General features: G+C 56.9%; 1 protein-coding gene across 1 annotated transcript; it reads right to left on the bottom strand.

Moving 5' to 3' along the window:
- Positions 1-1,577: 1,577 nt before the first annotated feature.
- Positions 1,578-13,212, bottom strand: OVOL1 (ovo like transcriptional repressor 1). The gene is made up of 4 exons (XM_073354832.1): positions 13,062-13,212; positions 3,252-3,427; positions 2,725-2,911; positions 1,578-1,873 (listed from the first exon to the last, which is right to left on the bottom strand). Exons 1-4 carry the CDS (start codon positions 13,159-13,161, stop codon positions 1,578-1,580), a joined length of 759 nt encoding a protein of 252 aa, XP_073210933.1. The 5' UTR covers positions 13,162-13,212.
- Between the last annotated feature and the right edge of the window lie 2,202 nt (positions 13,213-15,414).

Genomic DNA, 15,414 nt, shown 5'->3' with positions numbered 1-15,414 from the left:
CCCCATTCCCTCTGACCTAGGGTGTCTGCTATGACCACCTCCCCGCCCCGGTGAGTAGATGCTCTGGGGCTGGCCATGCAGGTGGAGGTCTGCAATTGCTCTGATCCCGGGGACCCCAATTACCAGGTGTTCTCTGGTGTATAAAGAAGGTGTTGGAGGGGAGCAGGCAGCGGGAAGGGGACCTACTGGGTGTGGGGGCTCCCTGCAGCCTCCCCCTTCCCCATTAAAGCATTTGTACCCCAGCCCCCCGCTTCAGGAGAGCAGCACAAATAAGGCGGAGGATGCGGGGGGATTCAGATAAATCCCACATCCCTGATCAACATTCTCCAGTCACCATGATCCCCCCAGCTGTCCAGGTTAGTGACAGCTCTGCAACGGCAGTGGGGAGGGGGGGAACGGTGGCACAGAGGGGCCTGGGGAATTGGCGCTATAGAAATGGAGGATCCCCCCGCAACTCCTAGATATGTCTGAGGAGGCGTCTCTACCCAGAGTCAAACCTGGTGCCCAGATTTTAACGTCATGGATATTTCTCCCAAATGGGGTTGGGGCCCTGGAGTTGAATGAGCCTTGTCCCCTTCCCAGGCATTCTCAGGCCCCCAGCACAGGTCTCCTGTCAGCCACGGAGACTCCCGGGGTGGGGACAGCTGGGATTTGTAATGTCAATGCCTTCCCCAAAGCAGCAGCAGCCCGGGAGCAAATCTCAGGGCAAACTTCAGGCAGGAACAGCTGGGTGTGGGGCCAAGGTGGGACTGGGAAATCCAGGGCAGAATGGTCCTGATGGGATCAATGGGGGCAGGGAATGGAGCCGCCCCTGGGTTCTTCCTGAGTGTGTATGTGAGGGGGAATGGATGGGGATGGCACCGAGATGGAGATGGGGGGGGGTAAATGCTCCTCCCCACCCCACTCCTGCTGCCCAGCCCCCATCAGAAAAGCACAATAGTAAAAAATCCTGTTTGCCCAGCCTGTGGGCAGAGCCTCCGGGGGACTGGGCAGTGCCAGCCCAGGGAGGGTGTGGGGCACCCACGCAGCCCACAGAAGGGAGCTGCCCGCATCTCCCCCAAGGCTTCGGGGAAGGAGCAGTGCAAAGTCAGTGGCCTGTGGATAGCTGGCTGCCCCTGGGGGGTGGGGGGACAGCGTAGCATTGAGGACTTCTCCTCCACAGGGGGTGGGGGCTTCTTCGGAGCATTTGCCACGTGCTGTCCACGTCCCAGGCCACTGTTGGGAGGGAGCATGTGGTGTCCAGCCTCCAGGCAGCAGGGCTCAGTCACTGGTCCTGCCCCAGTGTTGGGCGCCCACCAGGGGACACTGTCTCACGGGGGCTCACTGCTGTATAGGGCCCTGCCCAGCCTCCAGGGGGTGCCGTCTCCCAGGCACCTGGGTGCCCTGCAGGGGGCGCCGTCTCCCAGGCACGGGGTGCCCTGCAGGGGGCGCCGTCTCCCAGGCACCTGGGTGCCCTGCAGGGGGCGCCGTCTCCCAGGCGCGGGGTGCCCTGCAGGGGGCGCCGTCTCCCAGGCACCTGGGTGCCCTGCAGGGGGCGCCGTCTCCCAGGCACGGGCTGCCCTGCAGGGGGCACCGTCTCACAGGCACGGGCTGCTCTGCAGCAGGGTGGGGAGGGCACTGTGCAGGGAGGCAGCCGTCTTGCGCGAGGCCTTGAGCAGCAGGGGGCTGTCAGGGTGCTGCTCCCGCAGATGGAGCAGGTGGCCCTCCTGGCTGTCGGCCGTGCAGCCGCACTCCTCGCACACGTAGAGCTTGGCCCGCCGCTCCTTGTAGGCGTAGCGCTGCTGCACCCCATGGATCTTCTTCAGGTGCGACTCCAGGGAGCAGCGCTGCGTGAAGGCCTTGTCGCACAGGTTGCACTTGTACGGCCGCACGCCTGCAGCGGGGGGGGGGGACGGACACGAAGGGTTAGCACTCCCCGCGCACATTCCCCCCCTCGTGCCTCCCTTCATCCCCAGGGACCTAGCCCCCCCGACTCCCGCCTGCACAGAGCCAGCCCCACTGCCCAGAAACCCAGTAACCCCCCCTGGTGTGTGCACACAGACAGACACAGCACCCCACAATCCCAGCCCCAAGGGCCCGTTCATTCCACCAGTGCAGAGGGTGGAGAGGGTTAAGAAATCCCCCCAGAACCCTACGGGGAGGGCTAAGGGGTGGGGCCTGTTGCCAAGGCTCACCTGTGCAGGTGCTGGGGCAGGGCTGGTGGGGAAAAGGGTCTAGGCTGCACGGGCACGGGGACGGAGCTGGTGGGGACGTGTCCCAGCGGGGGTAGGGCTCTCACTTGTGGGGGGCGGGGCTGGCTGGGGCGTGTCCCAGAAGGGGCAGGGCTCTCACCTTGTGTGTGCACGGGGGCGGGGCTGGGGGAGGCAGGGCTCTCACCGGTGTGGGCGCGGGGGCAGGGCTGGTGGGGAGGTGTCCGGGCAGGGGCGGGGGCAGGGCTCTCACCGGCGCGGGGGCAGGGCTGGTGGGGAGGTGTCGGGGCGGGGGCAGGGCTCTCGCCGGTGCGGGTGCGGGCGCGGGGGCAGGGCTGGTGGGGAGGTGTCGGGGCGGGGGCAGGGCTTTCGCCGGTGCGGGCGCGGGGGCAGGGCTGGTGGGGAGGTGCCCGGGCGGGGGCAGGGCTCTCGCCGGTGCGGGCGCGGGGGCGGGGGCAGGGCTCTCGCCGGTGCGGGCGCGGGGGCGGGGGCAGGGCTGGTGGGGAGGTGCCCGGGCGGGGGGCAGGTCTCTCACCGGTGTGGGTGCGGACGTGGCGTTTGAGGTCGAAGGTGTCGTTGAAGCCCTTCCCGCAGTAGGGGCACAGGTGACGCTTGACCTCGCTGTGGCACTTGAGGTGCCGGTTGAGCATGCGCTGGTAGCTGAAGCCCTTCTGGCACACGGGGCAGGAGAACAGCTCGCCCGGCCCCTCACCCAGCGTCACCTGCCGGGGGCGGGGATGGAGCTGTCACCCACGGATCCCAAGGAGGGGGTGCCCAGTGACAGGGCTCTGTCTCCTCCCCCAGGCCCAAGGGCACCCCCAGCAACCCCAGGAGCCCTGGGGAGGCCGTCCCAAGCACCAGAGCCTCCACTGCTCCATTCCCCTCCCCAAACCAGCCCCCACCTCCCTGGACACTCACAAACAGGGACCCCCAAACACCCCCCACAGATCCTGAGGTTCCCCTGGGCAATCAACCCTGCACAGCCCAGATTGGCCACACGGGGGCCCTATGCACCCTGAGCCTGGAAGAGCTCCCCTGCCTCTCCTGGCCCCCAATTCATACCTTCATTTTGGGCCGCAGGAACCCATTGTGCTCCCCAGCTGGGGGCCCCTCCCCGGGGAGCTGGGCAGCCGTGTAGCTTGGATCTCGCAGGGTCAGGTCCAGGGGCATCGGATACGAGGGGGCTTCAGCCACCGAGGGCTCCAAGTCCTTGCCCAGGGCACAGCCCCCCAGGCAGACTAGGAGAAAGCAGAGGGGAGGGTTATAGGGAGGGCTTTGCTCCCTAAGATCTGGGGTGAGGGGTACAGGCAGTGGAGGGTGGGAATCAGGCCCGTTCCACCAAGGCCATATGGTAGATGAGCCACCTGGGCTCCGCATGGCCCCATGAGCTTGCAAGCCCCCTCGCCCCCAGCCGGCCTCACCCATCATCCACCGGACCCACACCGCATGCAACAGGGGGGTGATGCCCCAGCAGTGGGGAGTTTCCAGGGGATTCCCCATTCCCCCGGCAGGCTCGCCACCCCACCCTCAAGCCCAGTGTTCACTGTCTTCCCTCCCCGCCCCCGGCCCCCCCAATCAGAATGGAACAAGGTGAAAGAGGCACCAGGTGGCGTCACCCGCATGGGGCAGCCATTGGCTTGTTCACACTCCCCCCCCCCCCCGAAAGGCAGCAGCCACGGACTGGGGAGGGGGTCAGCCTGGCAGCCTGGAGAGAGTGGGGAGCCAGGCTAGGGTCATGGCAACACAGGAGGAACCCCACACCCACACCCAGTCCCCACCCCAAGAGCCAGCCAGTCCCCCAGCTGTGCAATGGATCAGAGCCAGCGCCCCCTAGAGGAGAAGGGCTCCCTTCCCCACCCAGATTGGAGCCAGTGCCCCCCAGAGGGGAACCTCCCTGTACCCCATTGCCTAGCGCTGCAGTAAACAAGCCCCTGGAACCGGTTCCCCGAGATGTTATTGAAAAGTCTGGCCCAGCCCAGCTGGTTAATTGAGTGTTTCCACCTGGGTGTCACCTGCCCCTAGGCCAGCTGGGTGGGGGGAGAACTAGTCCAGCTAGCCAGTCACCCCAGCACTCCCCTCCCACTGCAGAACAGCCTCAATAAATCTCCCCTGCCCCACAGGGTCCAGCCCCTCCAAGTTTTTTGTCCTGCAGCCCACCACCATAGCATCCCGGCACCTTCCACATGAAACCAATAGCAACACAAAGGTCCTGAGTGGACTCCATGGAATCTCTGGCCCTTCTCCCTTTACAGGGTCAGAACCCTGCATGGGGAAGGGGGTGATCAAATTGTGAGTGTCACTGAGAGCAGAAAGGCTCCATCAAAGAGCCTAGGCTGGATCCGGTGAGGGATTTCCAGGGGCGATAGGGAAGCATTAATGCCCCTGGGCGAGGCACTGGGAAGAGCTCAGCGGGAACACCGTGTGCAGTTCTGGTCACCCGTGTTCAGGAACAAGGGATCCAAACTGCCCCAGTGCAGAGAAGGGCTCCCAGGCTGATCAGGGGAGCGGAGAACTGATCTTACGAGAGGAGACTGAAAGGCTCGGCCTGTTTAGCCTGGCCTGGTGAAGGCTGAGCTGGCATCTGGTTGTGTCTATAAATATGGAAGGGAAAGGGCTACTGAAGCTAAAGGACAGTGTTGGACAAGAGCAAATGGGGATAAACTGGGAAGGAAGCAACTGAGGCTGGAGATAAGAAGGTTTCTACCCATCAGAGGTGAGATGTTCTGGAACAGCCTCCCCTTAGGAAGGGTGGAGGCAAAATAAATAATGCAAGAAGGCCACACTGGGTCAGACCAATGGTCCATCTAGCCCCGTATCCTGTCTCTGATAGCAGCCCATTCCAGATGCTTCCGAGGGAATGAACAGAACAGGGCAATTTTAAGTGATCCATCCCCTGTCATTCAGTCCCAGCTTCTGGCCGTCGGAGACTAGGGACACCAAGAGCACAGGGCTGCATCCTGACAATCTTGGCTGATAGCCATTGATGGACCCGTCCTCCAGGAACTTACCTAATTTTTTTTTTAACCCAGTTAGACTTTTGGCCTTCACAACATCCTCTGGCAAGGAGTTCCACAGGCTGACTGTACATTGTGTGAAGAAATACGGCCTTGCGTTTGTTTCAAACCTGCTGCCTGTTACTTTGTTGGGTGACCTCTGGTCCTTGTGTTATGGGAAGGGGTAAATAATTCAGGATTTTATAGACCTCTTTCACATCCCCCCCTTAGTTATCTCTTTTCTAAACTGAACAAACACCATCTTTTTAATCTCTCCTCATAGGAAAGCTGCTCCATCCCCCTCATCATTTTCATTGCTCTTCTCTGTTCCTTTTTCAATTCTAACGTCTCTTTTTTGAGTTGGGGGTGAGCAGAACGGCATGCAGGATTCAAGGTGTGGACGTCCCAGGGCTTTCTCCAGTGGGATTATGATATTTTCTGTCTTATTACTGCACCCTTTTCTAATGGGTCCTAACATTCGCGGAGCATTTTTGACTCCCACTGTCCCTTGAGCAGATGTTGTCAGGGAACTACCCGCAGTGACACCAAGGTCTTTTTCCTGAGCGGTAGCAGCTAATTTAAACCCCCCTCTTTTTGGGTGGATAGTTGGGCTTATGTTTTCCAGTGTGTGTTACTTTGCATTTACCAACGCCGAGAGCCCAACCCAGCTGAGGACGGAGCTGGATGCATTTCTGTCAGGGGGGTGGATGGCTGTGATAGCAGGGCGTGGACACAACGGCGCAGGAGGTCCCTTTTAGCTGGTGTTGGCTTTGCAGCGTTTCCTAGAGCTGATCAGACTCCGGGCTAGCCTGGTCTCTGGAGGACGGTCGCATGGCTGGGTCCTCTCCCTGGAGAACGCTTTGTCCCTAGCTCACCTTCACACTGGGTGATGGGACCTGCACGTCCCAAGGAGTGCAGCACTCACTGTGGTTTATAGATCAGATATGGGCTTTGGTGCAGCTGGGGCATGATCCCCTAATTGCTTTGAAAATTAGGGATCAAGGCTTTAAACTGACCCCAGGAGTCAGCTGGGAGCCAGTGGAGGGACTCAAGCACAGACCTGAGCTATGGCTGCTTTCTGTACTGGCTGGAGCCTGTGCATCATTCACTGAAGCTGGCCCCCGTGTGATCATCTAGTCTGACTTCCTGTAGGACCCAGGCCATAGGGCTTCCCTGCATTAATTCCTGGCTGAATTAAAGCAGATCCGGTGCTGCTGTGGAGGAGAGACAGGGATTATCTGGACCTCTGCCATGGAAAGTTCTGCATTTTCTCAAGTGGTTCTGCAGCGTTCTTCCTCGAGTGCTTGCTCATATCAATTCCAGTTAGGTGTGTACGTGCGCTGTGTGCACGGCTGTCGGAAATGTTTCCCTAGCAGCTACCCGTCGGGCCGGCTGTGGAGCCCCCTGGAGTGGCACCGGTACAGAGCTCTATATACCACCCTGCCAGCAGGACCCCCTTCAGCTTCTTCTTACCGCCAGTGACGGTTGTTGGAACAGCGGTCTCTTGCTCGCAGGTGTCCCACAAATCCCTAGCTCTTTGTGTATAGTTACCCATTGTTAGTTAAGTGTTTCTCTTCTAGTTGTTAATTGTAGTCTTTAACGGCTGGGGGGGTTTCCCCTTCACCAAGTGCCCTGCGGGGCCCTGGGGCATGCCGTCCCAGGGCGTCAAACCCTGGAGCTCCTGCGCCAAGCCTATGCCCACGGGCGACTCCCACGACTCCTGTCTCCGGTGTCTGGGAGCAGCCCATCAGGTAGACAAGTGGAAGATCTGCAAGGCCTTCAAGCCTCACACCAGAAAAGAGAGGGATATTCAATTGAAACAACTGCTCATGGAGTCAGCCCTCCGGTCGCAGCAGGACCCAGCCCCACGCGCTTCGGTGCGGAGCGCTCCTCCGAACGGCACCGAAAAAGGACTCGGCCTGCCTAGCCAGGGGCCAGAGTTGCCGGCAAGAAGGAACTGAAGGGGGGCTGGGCTGGCAGGGTGGTATATAGAGCACCACTCCAGGGGGCTCCACAGCCGGCCCGACGGGTAGCTGCTAGGGAAAAGTTTCCGACAGCCATGCACACATCACTCGCACACACCTAACTGGAATAGACATGAGCAGCACAGCTGGAAGAGCAAGAGTTACAAAAAGGGTGAGTAACCGTTTTTTCCCCCCACCAGCTCGCTGCACAATGGCCTGAAATTCTGACCCCTCTGCTAAAGTTGCTAGAAGCGGGGGCTATTCCTGGAGGCTTTTGCAGGGGGATCATTTATAAAGCCAGAGCTCTTCCTTCAACTTTTGTCTGCCACTGAACAATTACATCCTAATATGTATGCCCCTGGGGGCCAGGATTGTACAGCGCCAAGCACAACAGGGCCCAAATAGCCACCAGAGGACAGCAAAGCACGTGTGTGATCAGACATAGAAATATGGGGCTGACCTCAAGGCATCACCTAGTCCATCAGCCCCTGCTGAGGCAGGACCAAGGAAACCCCAACCATCTCTGACAGGTGTTTGTCCAACCTGGTCTTAAACCCCCCTCCCCCCCAAGGACAGTGCTGCTCCAACCTGCCTTGGGAGCCTGTTTGCAGGATCAGGGCCTGTGTGCACGTAAACAGATTCCAAAGGGAGAAGGAACCGCTGGGATCACCTAGTCTGACCTCCTGTGTAGCATAGGGAAGCCCTAGGACCTGTGTGAAAGCCAGGCTGAACCAGAGTAGATCTTCTAGAAAGCCAGCCAGTCTTGGTTTAAAAATGGCCAGTGATGGAGAATCTTTGGTCTGTTGTTCCAACGGTTAATTACCCTCATGGGTACCAATTTGCTCCTTATTTCCCGTCTGAATTTGTCCAATGTCAGTTTCCAGCCATTGGATCTTGTTAGACCATTGCTAGATTGAGGAAACCCTTATCAAATATTTCCTCTCCCCTCCACCCCCGGTAGGTAGTTAGACTGGGATCAAGTCATCCCTTAACCTTTGCTGTGTTGAGCTAAATAGACAAAGCTCCTGGAGTCTCTCACTATGAGGCATGTTTTCCAAATTTTTAATCATTCTGGTGGCTCTTCTCTGAGCCCTCTCCAATTTATCAGCATCCTTCTTGCATTGTGGCCACCAGAATGGGACACAGGATTCCAGCAGTGGTCACACCAGTGCCACATACAGAGGTAACAGAACCTCCCTAATCGTACGTGAGTTTCCCTTGTTTATACAGCCAGGGGTTGCATTAGCCTTGCACTGAGAGCTCATGTTCAGCTGATTAGCCACCAGGACACCCCTCTCCCAAACCTTTCTCAGAGTCACTGGTCCCCAGCATAGAGTCCCCTCTCCTGTAAGTATGGCTGCAGTCTTGGTTCCTCACTGTATAGGTTTATATTTGGCTCAGCTGAAATGCGTATTGTTTACGAAGTGATCCAGATAGCTCTGTAGCAGTGACTTATCCTCTTCATTATTCCCCGCTCCCCACTCTCCGTCTGTCTGCGCAAGCGTCATTAGTAATGATTTTTTGTTTTCTTTGAGGTCCTTGATAAATGTCAGAAAGCACAGTACCAAGAACCAATCCTAGTGGAACCCCACTAGAAACACCTCTTCAATGCTGAGTCCCTGTTTAGTTACATTTCGGGACCTATTAGCTGACCCACTGTCAATCCATTTCAGGGGCCATATTGATCTGGGATCATTCTAGTTTGTTTTAACCTCACAATAGCATGTGACAACCAAACAAATGCTTTACTGAAATCTACATCTATTACATCACCCCTATGCCTTTATCAACCAAACTTGTAATCCCACCAAAAGAGATATCAAGTTAGTTTGACAGGATCGGGTTTGCCATAAACCCAGGTTGACTGGCATTCATTCTCTCCTGCATCAGTCACTCCCTTATCTTGCCCAGGAATGACATCAGGCTGACAGGCTTATAACTGCCTAGGTTGTAGAATATTGACTCTGGGAGAGCAGTGCTGTGTAGCGGGTAAGAGCGGGCAGGGCTAGGAGTCAGGACTCCTGGGTCATCTGTGCTATCTCTACCTCGTGGTTCCTTGCCCTGAGAAAGGAGGGCAGGGGTAAGGATCTAGTGCTGCTCACACGGTAAGGGTGAGGAGAGGGGATCAGCCCCTACCTTGCTGTGACTTGGAATGGAGCAGCCAGCGCTTAAGACAAAGGGGAGAGCCAGGAATACAGGCTGCAGGGGGCAGACAACACTGCTGTCCCCCAGGGAATTCCCCAGGAACTGATGCTGGGATCCACCTTCCCCGCCCCCCAACATTGGAGCATGGGCCAGGAGCACTGGGTCAGAGATAGGATGCACACGGCCCCCAGAGCCTGTGACATGTAGGGGCCTCCCTGGCCCTGGCTTACTTGCAGACCCTGGTAGCCATCTGATCTCTCCCACAAACAATGAGAGACAGCCCCTGCTCCCAAGAGCTCATAGTGTAAACAGCCAAAGGATGGGAGGGGAAACAAAGGCCCAGAGAGGAAACTTTGCCCAGGGTCAGTGGCAGAGCTGGGAATAGAACCCAGGTGTCCTTAGTCCCAGTGTCCGATCAGCTGATCCCGCGTGCAGAGACAGCTTCCAGGAGCAGCACTTCCCCCTACACCTGCTGTGCTAATGGGATCACTGGCACCCACACTTCTGATGCCCTCCCTTGAGCCTCCCAATCATATCATGGCCTGATTTAGTCATGCCAGAATTCATAGAGGGAAAGGCGGGACCAGGATTCAGCCCTCCCTCCACTCCCAGAGCTGGGATAGAACCCAGGAGTCCTGGCGCCCAGCCCCCTCTGCAAGTGTCTAACCTGCACTGGTTGATATTTAAGCCATTGGCTCCAAGGGGTGGTGCCAATTTGAAGGGACACCCCAGAGTAGGGCTGAAAGGCTTATCTGATCAGAGGGGTCAGCAAAGCCTGACCCGTCAGGGGGATGAGACAGGGTTAAAGGGAATCGGGACCAGCCAATCAGTGAGTTAGTAATCTGTCTAGGGAGAAGTGGATACAGCTGGGACCCAGGACTCCTGGGTTCTATGCCAGCTCTGCCAGAAAGGGTCAATTTCTTTCCCCTCATTGGCTCTCCGTTTTCCCTCAGATCTCACATTGGCCCTGAGGACCAGGCAGGGCAGGGGGTGTCTAACTGAAATCAGGCCCTTTGGATTAGTTAATGACCCAGATGGACGCCAGGTTCTGCCAGGAATCAGCAGGTTAGAATCCACAGACAGCTACTCATAGAGCATCTGGGTATTAATTACCAGCTAATTACAGACTCCAGGGCCAGGCACTCCCAGGTGGGGTGCTAATGCACACTCCCTGCGTGCTGCAGGGTGGGTCATGAGCCAGGTACTCAGTGTCCCGTTGATTTCATTGGGGGTCCTTGCTCACCAGCCCTGATTCCCCTCCCACCATCAGATTTACAGGTCCCCTTGCTCTGATCATCTCCTGCAGCCCTCATGGCCTCTATCCCCAGTTCTGGGAGAGGAGTGGGGTCTAGTGGTTTGAGCCCATTGCCTATTGCCCACCAGGGGGCAAAAGTGACAGAAGTGATATAGAGATCAGTCTCCTCTCCCCCCATTGAGGAGTTGGGGGAGCTCCCTGCTGGAGGGAGCTCTCCCTGCCACCAATCTGGGGGGACACCCAAATTCAAAGGGGTGCTCAGGTGGCACCAGCAGGGGAAGGATCTGACCTGGACCCAACCAAAAATAAGTGACATCCAAGTTTACAGTCAAGCGCTTATGGCACCAGACTGGGTTCTAGCCCCAGCCCTGACCTGCTGCCAGACATGTGGCAAATCCCTTAATCTACCCCAACAGCCATAGATTTAAAGGGACCTTTAGACCCTCTAGTCACCCCTGCACTGAGCTCAGTTACTTGTGTTTGACGAAAGCATGTTCCCAAAAGGCATCCAGGCTTCTCCAAGAGATGGAGATGCCACCACTTGCCTTGGCCATTTGTTCCAATGTTAATCACTCTCACACTTAAACACCTGGGGCCTCCTTTCTCACTTGAAGGTGTTTGGCTTTAACCCACACATGGGTTCTTGTTCTGCCTCTCACAGCTAGATTAAAGACTTTTCAGTACACTGTTTGCTCTTAGACACTGTCATCAAGTTACCGCTCAAGGTTCTTTTTGAGAAGTTAAATCAGATTGCCTTCCAGCGAGAGGCTTGAGCTCATGTTCTCCAGCCTTTGAGTTTAAGGTTGGTCTGGATTCTAGACAGGTTGAACAGGTAGAATAGGCCCAAGCTAGGATTTCTTTGCTTGCATGGGATTCTTTTTTAAAAAAAGAAAAAAAACCCATTCAATTAAACTTTGAGACCATTCAATTAAACTGGTTTCTAAAGCTCCATTCACTGGAGCATTCAGACCCAGCACCCTGCACTCACAGATCAAAGATATTTCACTAGCCTCCAGAAGAAAAAACACTCTCCCAGTACCTGTCTAGCCCACCATCACAGAGGTACCTGGGTGCCTCACTGTCTAGAATCTCTCCCACACACACACCTTGAGTGCTATCACCCCCATTTTACAGATGGGGAAACAGAGGCACAGAGAAGCTAAGTGACTTGCCCAATGTCACAGGGGAAGTCTGTGGCAGAGCAAGGAATTGAACCCAGGTTTCCCAAGTCCTAGGCTAGTGCCCTAACCACAGCACCAGCCTTGCTCTTTAAAATATACTAGCTGGCAAAACATCTCTTAGAATTAAAGCTATGGCAGGGCTTCCTAGTGGCTTGAGCAGAGTAAACCCAGGAGTCCTGACTTCTAGTCTCATTCCCAGCTCTGTGAAGGAAGTGGAGTCTAGGGTTAGGAAGGGGGGCTGGAAGTCCAGACCCCTGGATTCTATTCTCAGCTCAAAGGGGGGAGTGGGGTCCAGTGGTTAGATGGAGTCAGGACTCTGGGATCCTTCCCAAGAAGGGTGACAGTACAATTGGTTCTGGTGTTCCTGACTTGGCAGTTGTAGCACTCCCGGGCCCTGCCCCCCTCACAGCTGGGAGCCAGCATCCCCACACACCTCCCAGCCCCTCAGCTAACAAACAAGCCAATCCCAAGAGGGAGTTTAAACATTAAAAGCCACTTCCCAATCATGGCCGCTGGAGTTCTGCATAACTGCGCTTCCCCCACTGCCCCAGCAGGCACCGCACAGGGGCACCCCGGGCTGAATGGCCAGGAGAGGAAATGGGAGCCTGGCCTGGCAAAGAGTCCCAGGGGAAGAGCAGTGCCCAGAAAATGCTGATTGGAAACCCTCGTGGGTCCCTGTTGGGATCCTGGCTCCAGGCCCTAGACACACGCACAGGCTGCCATCGGCAGATCAGTTAAGGAAATGAGCTGGGTCCAAAGGTCACACTCCTGGAATCCGACTCCCGGCACCAAGAAACCGTTGCGGGCTGTTCCGTGCAGAGAGGGAGCACGAATCATCGGCCCCCACATTCCAGCCGGCCTGGAGCTGTATGTCAGGGAACTGCCATTACTTTGTGTGGCAAGCCCCACTCCCACCAGGCCAAGCCACTTCACCTGGTTCCCCAGCGCTGCTGTCCCCCAGCCTCCTGTGCTGAGCTTTGAACAGGTGACTGACTTGCCACTCCAGCAGCCGGCACGGTTGTATGCTATCCACAAGCACGAATGGCAATATTTCAAAGAGCTCTAATCTCCAGCAAGGAAGGCTGGTCTAGCGGTTAGGGCTCTTGCCTCGGGAGACGAGTTAAATTCCCTCTCCGCCACAGAACCCCCCCCCCTTCTCCCTTAGGACCTTGGCAAGTCACTTAGCCTCTCTGTGCTTCACTTTCCCTTTCTGAGCAATGGGCATGATTGCCCTGTCCTGTCTCCCTTGAGGGCTGTGAGGTGCTCAGATTGCAGGTGCTGGGGGCAGATAAGTATCTGCACAGATCTAGCATCCTTCCTCCAATCAGACTCACCTGGTACATAGATCTCTCCTCTCTCTTCATCAGGCAATTCACTCCAGTTCCTCTTGCCCACAGACACACGGGATTTTTTCACTAAGAAAGCCCGAGGCATCTCCGAGATCAATTAAATTGCCTGGGATTCTTAAACAGATCAATAAATAAATACCAAGGCGTCTGCCTCTTAGCATAAAAACAGGGACAAACTTTCACCCAACTTGGGAAGGGGTTTTTCCTTTCAAATAAAATAAAATAAAACAATAAGTCAGCAGCCAGAGGGATTTCCAGGGAGCAGGTGACGTTGCAAGGAGAGCAGCGAACAAAAGTTTCCTCAACGTTCTAGGATGGAAGCTTACAACAAGCCAGGCCCGCAGCGCCCGGGGGATGGACCGCTGGGTCCTGGTCGGTTTCACCCAGCGCCGTTCTCCGCGCGCAGCCTGCGCTCCGCTCAGTCTCAGCCTCCCAGGAGGTACAGCCGCTGAAGTGGCGGGGGAAGCGACCGGGGCGGGCTACGGAGCGGGCAGGCTCCCCGGGTTCTCCGCTAACCGCTCCCCTGCCGGGAGAGCCAGGACTTTTGCGGGCTCCGATCCGGAGGGACGGATCGGATCGGGAAGGGGAAAGAACTGTACCTGCGCTGAGCTCATTAGCGAGTTTGTTTTTGAAGGAGGGGGTGGGGATGGCGCATGCGTTTGGAAATAACGGTGTCACCCACCTGTACGCTACCTGCCCGACCGGTTCCCTGCCAGGAGGAGATTGTGTGTCACCCACTGCTGGGGGCGCCCCCCCCCCTTGTTTTCTTGATGCTTCAGCGTGTCCGAAGTGGGAGCCGCTTGGGGCGGGGGCTTGACCAGGGGCGTGAACACACACTCCTGGAGGGAGTGCAGCGGGAGGCAGAGCAGAGAGGAGGAGGTGCAGTGAACACGCTGTGCTCCTGAGTGCCGATCAGTCCAACCCAGGTTGACCCGAACAGCTGGACCTTGATGCCATTGAATTTAACACCAGGAAAGGTATTTTCTTGGTCCAGGTCCGTGATTGGCCGTAAGGACCTGGCCACACTCCAGGTGTTTTAAACCAGTGTCGCTCCTCCCCTCTCCCGCCCCCCCGTCCCAGTGTATCACCCTCCCCCCCAATGCGCACAACACTGGACTGGTGTGAACAGCAACTTACACTGCATTGGCCTGGTGGTGGAGGTACTGCACCAGAATTCATAGTGAGTCGCACTAGTGTGACCCTCTAGTGTGCATGTGCCAAGGTGGTTTGCATGAGTGTGATCTGGTGCAAAAAACACCTGCACTAATGCACCCACGTATGCACTCACTCTGAGATTTTCCATCAACTAACAGGCCAGATCTCACTGGGCGGTCCCCAGGACCCCAAGCCTAACTCTCAGTGGCTGGCACAGGGTTCTGCCCATGCCTAGGAGATGGCAGAATCAAGGAGGAGGCCTGGTTTCATGGCTGCCCGACCAGGGACACCTTGCACCTGATCACTAGCGGCACCGAGCTCCCATAACCCCACCTTGCTCTCCTCTCATTTAGGCATGGAAATAAGCTGCTGAGATCTCTCCACAGGGCTCCGCGTCCCCGTCTCTTACGACAATCCCCCCAAAATGAGACCTGGCTGGTGGTACGGATCCCTGTGCAAAATCCACCCCCTCAATTGTGGGGCACTGAAGCCCTGGGAATCAGGCCTCAGATGTCTCAGGGTTCCTGCAGCCAACAATAGATGTTAGTCCCAAGAGCCCCAGGGGAAGGGGTGGGAAAGAGAAGCTGCGCTGTTTATTCCGGGGTGCAGCTCAGCTCCATCTGGAGGCGTCTGCTCCTGTTTCAAGGGACAAGTCAGCGGGGTGGTGCAGGTTGCGTTGGAGGGGAATGTCAGCACGGTGTGGGTTCGCTGGCTGGACGTTAGCCAGGCTGCACTTAGCCAGGCCGGAAAAGCAACTTGGCAGGAAACTTTTAGACTGGAAGGACTGGAAGGGGGGTCATCCAGGCCAGCCCCCTGCCTTCATGGCAAGACTAAGAATGAATGAATTCCCTCACTGAGACACACGCGTCGGGAGGGCGTCTGCAAAGGTCCATGGAGCAAATTTTAATGCGCAGGATGTTGAGAGTTCAGAGCCCGTACACTACCCCAGCAGTTCTCTCCCTCCTGCATGGAAATAGAAGCAGGCACATCCCAGGTCTCCAAAGCCCTGAGTCTGAACGTGTAGGGGGGAGTTTTGAGGGAAGGGTGTGAAGGGAGGAGTGTTTTGCGGGGGAATATATGGGACTGGGGGATGAGATGTTCTGGAGTGAGTGGCTGGGGTAAGCAAGGGATTGTGGGGGAAGTTGGGGTGGCATTTTGAGAGGCTTTGGGGGAGAGTTAGAGG

Source organism: Lepidochelys kempii, chromosome 7 (genome assembly GCF_965140265.1).
Source record: "Lepidochelys kempii isolate rLepKem1 chromosome 7, rLepKem1.hap2, whole genome shotgun sequence".
Taxonomy (NCBI): Eukaryota; Metazoa; Chordata; order Testudines; family Cheloniidae; genus Lepidochelys; species Lepidochelys kempii.
The sequence above is the reverse complement of the archived record's forward strand: the minus strand, read 5'-3'. Positions and strand labels throughout refer to the sequence as shown.

Bases quoted from the DNA above. Each gene is read 5' to 3' on its own strand.
- OVOL1 (XM_073354832.1), bottom strand. From the start codon at position 13,161: ATGCCTCGGGCTTTCTTAGTGAAAAAATCCCGTGTGTCTGTGGGCAAG. The intron at 3,428-13,061 runs GTGAGTCTGATT...GCTTTCTCCTAG, and splicing joins AGGAGAGATCTATGTACCAG to TCTGCCTGGGGGGCTGTGCC. The intron at 2,912-3,251 runs GTATGAATTGGG...CGCCCCCGGCAG, and splicing joins TCCTGCGGCCCAAAATGAAG to GTGACGCTGGGTGAGGGGCC.